The sequence below is a fragment of the Drosophila montana genome, unplaced genomic scaffold (genome assembly GCF_035044405.1).
Source record: "Drosophila montana isolate Dmon_TW-CO22-7 unplaced genomic scaffold, ASM3504440v1 contig_3848_1, whole genome shotgun sequence".
NCBI classification, from domain to species: Eukaryota; Metazoa; Arthropoda; class Insecta; order Diptera; family Drosophilidae; genus Drosophila; species Drosophila montana.
The window spans coordinates 3,413,387-3,422,383 of record NW_026998720.1 but is presented as its reverse complement, the minus strand read 5'-3'; the positions used below and the strand labels follow the sequence as shown (position 1 = coordinate 3,422,383).

Sequence of the window (8,997 nt, the reverse complement as noted above, 5' to 3'; positions counted from 1 at the left end):
GGATACTAAACAACTGTCTGTGTGCTGGAGAGCTTACTAAGTTTAAGAAAATACAATTATGGGTGCTCTCGACTATGTGATACCCTTAACCTCCAACTACCAACACCTATTTACCTATTTAATAGGCAAAGGTATATCATTAGCTTTATTATAGAACTCGAAAAAGACACGCATATGAATGTATGTGTGTAAGTCAATTCTTGCGATTTGCGCCAGTTGCAACGTGGCTTGCCAATGTTATCCTTACTATCTTCTGCTGCTAAACCGATTTAAATGAAATACTGTAGATCTGAATGTCATAGAATATTCGCAAGTTGACAAAAAGACAACACATCTAAAATTGTTGTGTGGGTCCAATGGGAATTTGTTTTCATTTGATTTTGAGTGGGGAGGGCAATCGTATAAATTGCTGAATCTACGTATACCTTACTAGAAGCTACATGGAAAAGTTGGCACTATACTTCTGAAAAGAGCTAAGAAATATACAAAAAAAAAACAACATTTTTTAACCGATTTCTATCGAATGCCTTCAAATTGGTCGACGATTATCGGAAACGAACTCGTGCTGCTCGGAAGAACCTACGTTTAAAATTGATGCTGATTTTGAACATATATTTGGGGTTTACGAGGTCGGACAGCGACCGTCGGATAGTTTTTTCCGCTCAATAAAAGTGGTTTCTGATAAATGGGTTATGGATATGGCCTGATTCAGGGGAGTCCGTTAAGAGTTTTCACTGTACATATATACTTTATGAAGTCTGATACACTTCCTCTTGGCAGTTACAAACTATTTTCAATGGGTACAGGGTATAAGAACTGGCCGCTGCGTCGTAACATAGTCACTAAAACCATTTAGTAACAAAATAATACACCCTCTGCAAGAGTATGAACAAACCGAATGTCTTTATCAAATTCTAGAGAAAGCAAGCAAAGTCTAAAACTAATCTAATGTTAGTAATTCATATATACATATATGTATGTATGAGGAGTGATAAGTAATCATATTATTTTTAACATTTATTTTGAGGTCTTAGCGTCCAAATTTAAAAAATAATGAGTGTAATTCAAATAATCCTAAGATAGATACTCGAAATGTGTGTGATCTATGCCAAAGTGTGAATAAATTATGAATTGTTAGCGTTTAAAAGGAAACAGCGACTTTTGAGAACAAGGAATTTTGAATTACATTCGATTACAATCATCCAGCGCCAATTGATGCGTAATGCCATAGATCTCTTAATCGAATATGTTTGGTTATTTGTTGTTTTTTTTACGGCTTTTGGTTTTGTGGGGGCAGTTTGCGAGCTGCTGCAAGTGCGATCCAGGCCGCATTTACTTGCGGGCGTTGATGATGTCGACAAACTCTGGCTTCAGCGAGGCGCCGCCCACGAGGAAACCATCAATGTCGGGCTTCTTGGCCAACTCCTTGGCATTGGCACCCGTCACAGAGCCGCCGTACTGTATGCGCAGACTGGCGGACACCTCCTTGGAGACATTGTCCTCCAACCACTTCCTGAGATAGGCGTGCACCTCTTGGGCCTGTTGGATGAAAGATGAAATGAGCACCTAATTCTTGCCGGGAAGTGGGTAGCATTTAGTACTCACCTGTTCGGGCGTGGCTGTCTTGCCGGTGCCAATGGCCCAGACGGGCTCGTAGGCCACCACCACGTTGGTCCAGTCTCTGATCTTCTTGGCATAGGCGCACATCTGGCGTGCAACCACATCGTTGGTTTTGCCAGCCTCGCGCTCCTCCAGTGTCTCCCCAATGCAGGCAATTATCTTGAGGCCCTCGGCCAGGGCGTGCTCCGCCTTCTCGGCAATCAGCTCGTCCGTCTCCTTGAAGATGGCACGACGCTCTGAATGGCCCAAGATAACCCATTCGGCGCCAATGTCCTTCAACATGGCTGGTGAAATCTCACCGGTGAAGGCGCCCTTGGCGACCTTGTAGGCATTCTGGCCGGCGACGCCAATGCTGCAGGGCAGCAGATTGCGCGCGTACATCAGATAAATGGCCGGGCAGCCGATGACCACCTCCGTATTGGCATCCAGAGCAGCATCGCTGAGAACCTTACAGATCTCCGCAATGGACTTCTGGTCGCCGTTCATCTTCCAGTTGCCACCCACACAAAATCTACGGGTTGCCATGTTCTTAGCGGAGTCTGAACTGAAATTCGCGTAAAACTGCACGCCGGAGAGTGGAAAAAACCAAACATTAATTTAGCTGCTGAGAATTAATAATTTTGTTAACTAAATGCAAAATTTTGATTGATAAATCGCCGTAAAAAATGATTTATGTGCTTTAATTTTGCTTTTACTTGGCCGAAACACACCCACCTCGAACGTAATGAAACGATGTACTAACTAACCTTCTTCTGACCTTCATATGTCTTCCATTGGCACTTGAAAAGCTTAGGGAAAACAGCTGTGAATTTGCCCAAAAGAGCTTGTGAAACAACGCTCTTTAGTGCGTCAAGCGTTAGGTCTGTTGCGGTCTGGTTCATGTCCATGATGGTTTGTTTCTCAGCTAACGTATCGCCTCCCGTGCCGTTTTGCTCAATTTCCTTGTTATAGATTCGCTGGCTGGGCTGCTGTTTGCATAAACCGGCGAAAACCTTTTGATTTATTAATATCATAGTGTTTACAGTAAATTTTAATATCTAATGTTAGTTTTTGTTGTTGTGTTAACATTTGGAGAACGTTTTGTGCTACGCTTGCTCTGGGCACCCCTTATATAAGTAGAAGACTATCTAGCAGAGACACACACCGACGCAAAGCTTTTTGCCGGCATTCTTATTGGAATGCATCAGCTGTTACAGGTAATATATGCGTGCTTTCAAAGCTTCTTAAAATGTCTTAAAAAACGCCAAAATTAAATGGAACTTAATAAGAATATTTTATTTAATCTTTGACGATACGTTTTAAAAGGTCTTTAATTTATTAGAGTGTTGCATTGACGTGCAACTGCGAAGCTTTTGGCGGCTTATTGAAATGCCACAGCTGTGCCAGGCATATTGCCAAGCTTTCCAGCCGTAATGTATTAAAAAATGTCAGAAATCAAAAAGACTATTACGTGCTTGCATTTAGGTATTTCATATTTTATTTGATCTTCAACTATGCCTTTAATATACACATAAATTTTGATTTTCACAGACGGTCCAAGTATACTTAGCTAAACACACATGCATATTTAGGATGGTCTATATATATGTCACATCAAAATATATCTAAGCAATGTAATACTTATATACATATGTAGAAAAAATACGAGTATGCACAATACGGTAATTTACTTAAATTGACTTTAAGTTTAGTTGGAAACAATTAACTAACTAATGCAAGATAATTATATCAAAAAATAAATGCGCATAATTTACTAAATCGAACTGGAACTGTCGGATCTCAACTGGAACTGATTCGTTCAGTTTCCACCTGTTCCATGCATTGATCTATGACTCGTTTTGAACGCGAGAGCTAAGAACTAATACTAAAAGCATTGACTTGCGAGTATTTGCCTAGAGTTTGCCTGCCGCCTGAGGAGCTTTGACCGTTGGTCAACTCTCCACGCTTGCAGCGACTAGGGACGAGGACGACGAGGCCGATGTTGAGGTCAAGGCCCCGACGGTCAGTCGTGAAACGGGAGCAGGTGCAGGCCCAACACCAGGTCCAGGTCCTGGTCCAGGCCCAGGCGCAATGCTCAACGCCGTCGCCGCTGGGGCCGTCGTTGTGTGCGGCTGGAAGAGATTAAAGAGATTGGAATGCTGCATGAAGCTGCCCACCGTCTTGAGGGGACTGAAGAAGTGATCGTGGTTCTGCTGCTGCTGCTGCTCCGAGTGCCTATTGCTGAGATTATTGTTATGATGGGCGGTGGTTGGGGCGGTTGTCTCGCCAGGACTCGCCAGTTTTTGTTCGTTGGTGCAAGTGCAGGAGCGACTCTTCTTGCGCGAGTTCCTCGTCAGGGCCGTCGACTTACGGTACTTGGGCTTGTGACCCGGCGATAGCGGATTCGTGGCGCCATCGATTACATAGACGGTGCCGGTGGCGGCACCAGTGCTGGGCAGGGGCAGGCAGTGATCGCTGCTCGAGTTGCCGGCGAGCAGCTTGGCGCGCAGCTGCTGCGGCAGTGCGCCATTGCTGGGGGAGGTGCGCGTGGAACAGGGTCTACTCTGCTCCACCTTGGACGGCAGCCCGTAGTCAGCGTTGGTGGGATCCTGCAGCGCGTGCTGCTGGCTGTAGTAGTCGGTGTCATCGGAGCGCAGCTTCTCGCGCATGACACAGGCCAGGCTGCGGCGCAGCTCCACTGGATCTACGCCCTGGTAGTTGCTATTTCCGCTTGGCGGCACAAACACATCCTCGTACTCGTCTAGATCGTCGGGCAGACTAATGCCATCCTCGGGCCCGGTCGAATAGTTTTGGTTTTCATACGAGTAGACACTGTCGCAGCGCTGCTGCTGCGCTGCTTGCTGCGCCACTGACTGTGCCGTTGCCGGCGCCGATACAGAGAGGCTGCTATCATGATCGCTCTCCTGCTTGACAATGGGAAACTCATAGCTGGTCTCGCCCAGCTCCGCACCGCTGGAGGCCTCCACAATGTTCCACATGTCGCGCTCAATGTCCGTGGAGACGGCGACGGCGGCGGCCACCGTTTGGTTGATGTTGTTCACACAGGGACTGAGCACGCCGCATTTGGGCAGCAGCTGCGAGTTCTTGAGCGCCTCCTGCTGCTGCCGCAGCCAAATGGGCGAGTCTGTGGGGAAGCAGAGGAGGATCATTAGCCGCCACTCGGAGCGTATTAAAGTAGACGACGCGCACTCACACTCACCCACATACATGCGCGGCTGCGTGGTGCGCATGGTGGAGTCCATTGACTGCAAACGATGCTGGCTGGCCAGCGAGAAGCGATGTATAGCCTCCGCCTGCTGATCGATATCGACGCCCATCAGCTTAAGCATTAGGTTCTTTAGCGCCAGCCGAAAGTCCTTCAGATGATAGGCATAGAGCAAAGGATTAACAGCCGAGTTCAGGTGGGAGAGTATGATGCAGAAGAGCGTCAGCTTAGGATGCACATAGCAATCCGGGCAGAAGGCCTTGATGCAGTTGATCGTGTACAGCGGTATCCAGCAAATCATAAAAAACAGCACAATGATGGACAGATTCTGTGTGGCCTTCACATCCCGCTTACGCGCCGCGCCCAGTACGCGCAGCATGGTCCCCGTGTGGCCGCCACGCTGGGCGCCGGGCGTTGTCACCTGCATCTGGGCGGTGGAGGAGCGTCGGCTCAGGTCCGAGGCAGGATTCATGGTTACGATCTGGCGCACCTGCAATGCATATGCAAAGGTTGTGAGAAACTTACGCAACTGGCCTTAGCAACTGGACCCACCTGTTTGATGATCACCCGATAGATGTGCGTGTAGAAGGCCAGCATGAGCAGCGCCGGCGTGATGATGGTGGCAAAGTAGAGAAACACCAGATAGTTGTAGTCCATTACCTCTACGAACAGGCACTCCTGATCGTGTGGCACGTTCGCATGCCAGCCAAAGAGCGGCAGAAAGCCCACAATGGCCCCGGCCACCCAACACACGGATATGATGACTGCAAAAGGATGCACTGGATTAGCAAGCAGCAGAAGACCCACCGAAGCCCCACGCAAGTCCTTGACGGCCTGACGTCATCGCACCACAATGACTCAACTGTCCACTGACAAAATGCTAATGAGACTTTCAAATGTGTTGCACATCAGTCCGACTCCGGCTCTGTCTATATCTCTATCTCTATCCCTATCTCTGCCTCTGCTTTTGGCTCCTGCCTGGGATATTGTTTGGCTTTGCTGCACTCATTACACTCCTGACAGTACATTGAACCGCATGCACTTAGCCAAATGACGCACACGCCATGTAACCCAAAAGAAAACTCCTTATAGCTAACCCATCGCTTAGCACATACGTAGTTACAAGCAATTAATTCGCATTCCATTATGTCAATAGCAAACATTTTGTTTTTCCCTTTCTGATTTTGTTTTGTTAGCCGTGACCCTTGGCTCTTTAATAGGTAAATGTAAGAGGGACAACTCCTGACTGCTTCAATCTCAGCACATGCTTTCTTCTTTTTCTAATAAAGACCTTTACACTTGTCCTGCCTATTCATATTCATTTAAATTGATTTCTTATTATTTCTTCATGCTTGAGTGCACTAAATTTCTTCTACCACATCCGAGTTCTATTTTCATATGAAAAGAGTGTAAAATGAATATCCAAAAAGTGAGCATGTATTCCGCGTAGCATCAATCTATATTACTTTAATCCCAACATTGTGGTATATATTTTTCCAAATTTGTTAAGCAATAAACACGTCCTCCATGTTCAGTTTCTTCATATAAGTTTTACTTAGTACCACAAGCCAAAACAGATTTAATCCCAACCTATTTTAAGTGATAAATGTTTTGTTAGATTTTCCAAGCAGTTAACACGTCCTCCATGTTCACTTTTCAATATTTAACCTCCTTTCGTTTTTATTTACTTTAGCATTGCATTAAATTCCTAAATAATTAAAGTGCTCAATTTCTGACTTTTCGAATTGCTCAGCAATATGTCTTTGTCCACCATGCTGACTTGATTCCTTTTCCAATTAATTGCCAATGACTCCTTCGTGGTTGTTAAGCTAGTAAATTCTATGAATCACACTTCTGCAAACAATCTTATTTTATTTCAGCATTTAGTTATTCTTGTAACATAAGTAGTCCATGGACACTTCATTTGCTTTGCTAATCGTGTCTTAATTATTTAAATTACCCTATTCTTACCACATTCTCCTACTTCTGCTCTAAGTACTCTCTACTTCTACTATATAAAACTTTTGCTTCCACTTTGTTCTACTGTAGTACAGTACCAAGCTAGTACCTATTGTCCTCCATTGTCAATTGAATTGCTGCTGAGCTAGCTTGTCTCCCTTTCCTTATCTAAGCTTTTCTTGATCGCTTCAGACTACACTCTATTACAGAGTAGAACATAGGTTTATTAAAATGAGCTAAGCATGTCCTCCAGGGTCACTTTAAAGAGTCTTATTGATTACTGCTCATCCATGTTCACTTTAACTCTCCATGTTTTGCTCGCTATTTATTCTATGCAAATTACATTAGCAGCAGCCCAGCAAACACACATCCATGGTCGCTTTAATTGCTTTCGCAATAAGGTTGAAAACTTTTAATGCCATTTAAATACAGTCTCTAGATTTTTGCTTCTCCATGTTCACGTAAAACATGGCTGCCAAACTAGCTCATGCCCCAATACATTTTTTTTTTAAGAGATAAGTTTCTTGCAGGCCTTTTTTTGCTCTCATTTCGTCGCTTTTGTTCTATGAAATTCCTGCCTTGCCACAAATCTGCAACTCAAACTTGGCCAACTGGCAGCCGGAACAATATGGACTATGCTGATTTGTTGGCCATAATTGCGGGCTTTGTTGCCAGAAAGCCGAGCACAATGCAACGAGAAAGCTAGTAAATATGGACGCATCCTCACCCCGCCCCCTCCTCATTCTGACTTACCGATTGCAGTGCGGGTGCGCACATTGCGGGAATAGGCCATCGGATAGAGTATGGCCCAGTAGCGATCCACGGATACGGCAACCAGACAGAATATGGATATGGTGCATAGGACCACCAGCAGCGAAACGGTGAAGAGGCAGGCGTGCAGGTTCTTGGGCAGACCAACCGATGCCAGTATGGCAAAAGGCACGCCCAGGGAGCCAACCAGAAAATCAGCCATGGCCAGCGAGACGATGTAGTAGTTGGTACGACGGCGCAGCTTCCGTTCGCGGCGGAACACAATGATCACCATCAGATTGCCAATGATGCTGACAATGGCCACCAGCACCTCGAACACGGTATATGGAATGTTCAGCTCGATATCTGTCTCTTCCTTCGACTGGGTACTGGCTGCAGAAAACGGAGTTATTGGCAGATTTATCAAATTCTGCGAGCCCTTCGAGGTGAAAGCAAAGTCGGAGTAAGAAAAGAACCGAAACTCGGACATGTTTGCAGAGGCCAAACAGGATGTGCGCGCGCACTTGTCAGTCGTTGAAGTAATATAATTAATTTATTTATTGGGAATTGCAAACAGCTTCAATTATGCTGCTTATACGAGCGCGAATTGCCTAATTGACGAGAATTGTTCAGTAAATGAACTGCAATAACACATGTTGCAGTTGCACGTTGCGCATACGCCATGTTCGCCGTGTCTATGTGTGAGTGCGAGTGTGCGTGTCCGCGTGTCCGCGTGTCCGCGTGTATGTGGCACGCTGTGTCCTTCCTTCGTCTGCTGCTGCTGCTGTTGCTGCTGTTGCTGCCTCTGCGACCGCTTACACCCCAACCATTTCATGTAGCTGTGAAAAACAAGAGCGAAAACAACAAGAGAGATAAATTAATCATCGTTTGGCACGTTTACACACACACACACAAACACCCGCACACAAACATTAGTTTACGCACATATATTTGTGAGTAATTGTAGCAATTTTTTAGTGCAATAAATTGATAAATATTTGCCAAAAATACGTTCGATGTTTGGCTCAAAGTCGATAAGGCCGCAGCGCCAGCAACTAACAAGTAGGAATGTTTCAAGCGAGATTGCCTGACTAGCAGTTACTCTGTACACAGAACATGCATGCATAAATGTTTAGGATTTAATTTATTAACTTACATTAACTTAAACACTTCGCTTCTTTTCTTCGTTTTCCTCAAGCCCCACAATATTAAAAATATATCCGACTTTTGTAAGCCTTTCTCTTTATATTATTAATACGACTGCATTTATATATGTAAAAAACCAAGTGCTTGCCCCTAAAAGGGCGGCGTTTCAATTTAAAAGAGAAAACGTGGAAAGTTGTGTAAAATATTCTTCTTAGCATATAGCTCCGTTCAAGAATATATATAATATATAAATACCTTCAGCGCTCTAGCAGCAGCCTTCAACTATTTACATACACTCGTACAGCTTCGATATACCC

General features: G+C 45.0%; 2 protein-coding genes across 3 annotated transcripts; both read right to left on the bottom strand.

Annotated features, from left to right (window-relative positions):
* Window positions 1–1,004: 1,004 nt before the first annotated feature.
* On the bottom strand, window positions 1,005–2,643 carry Tpi (triose phosphate isomerase). Its single transcript, XM_064696472.1, has 3 exons — window positions 2,367–2,643; window positions 1,606–2,181; window positions 1,005–1,539 (listed from the first exon to the last, which is right to left on the bottom strand). Exons 1-3 carry the CDS (start codon window positions 2,631–2,633, stop codon window positions 1,333–1,335), a joined length of 1,050 nt encoding a protein of 349 aa, XP_064552542.1. The 5' UTR covers window positions 2,634–2,643; the 3' UTR covers window positions 1,005–1,332.
* A 464-nt stretch (window positions 2,644–3,107) lies between these two features.
* Window positions 3,108–8,251, bottom strand: AdoR (Adenosine receptor). 2 transcript variants are annotated; one of them, XM_064697021.1, is made up of 4 exons: window positions 7,538–8,251; window positions 5,378–5,589; window positions 4,814–5,315; window positions 3,108–4,744 (listed from the first exon to the last, which is right to left on the bottom strand). In XM_064697021.1, exons 1-4 carry the CDS (start codon window positions 8,022–8,024, stop codon window positions 3,552–3,554), a joined length of 2,394 nt encoding a protein of 797 aa, XP_064553091.1. In that variant the 5' UTR covers window positions 8,025–8,251; the 3' UTR covers window positions 3,108–3,551. The 2 variants fall into 2 exon arrangements, with proteins under 2 accessions (XP_064553091.1, XP_064553092.1); XM_064697022.1 differs by having other exon boundaries at window positions 4,820–5,315.
* Between the last annotated feature and the right edge of the window lie 746 nt (window positions 8,252–8,997).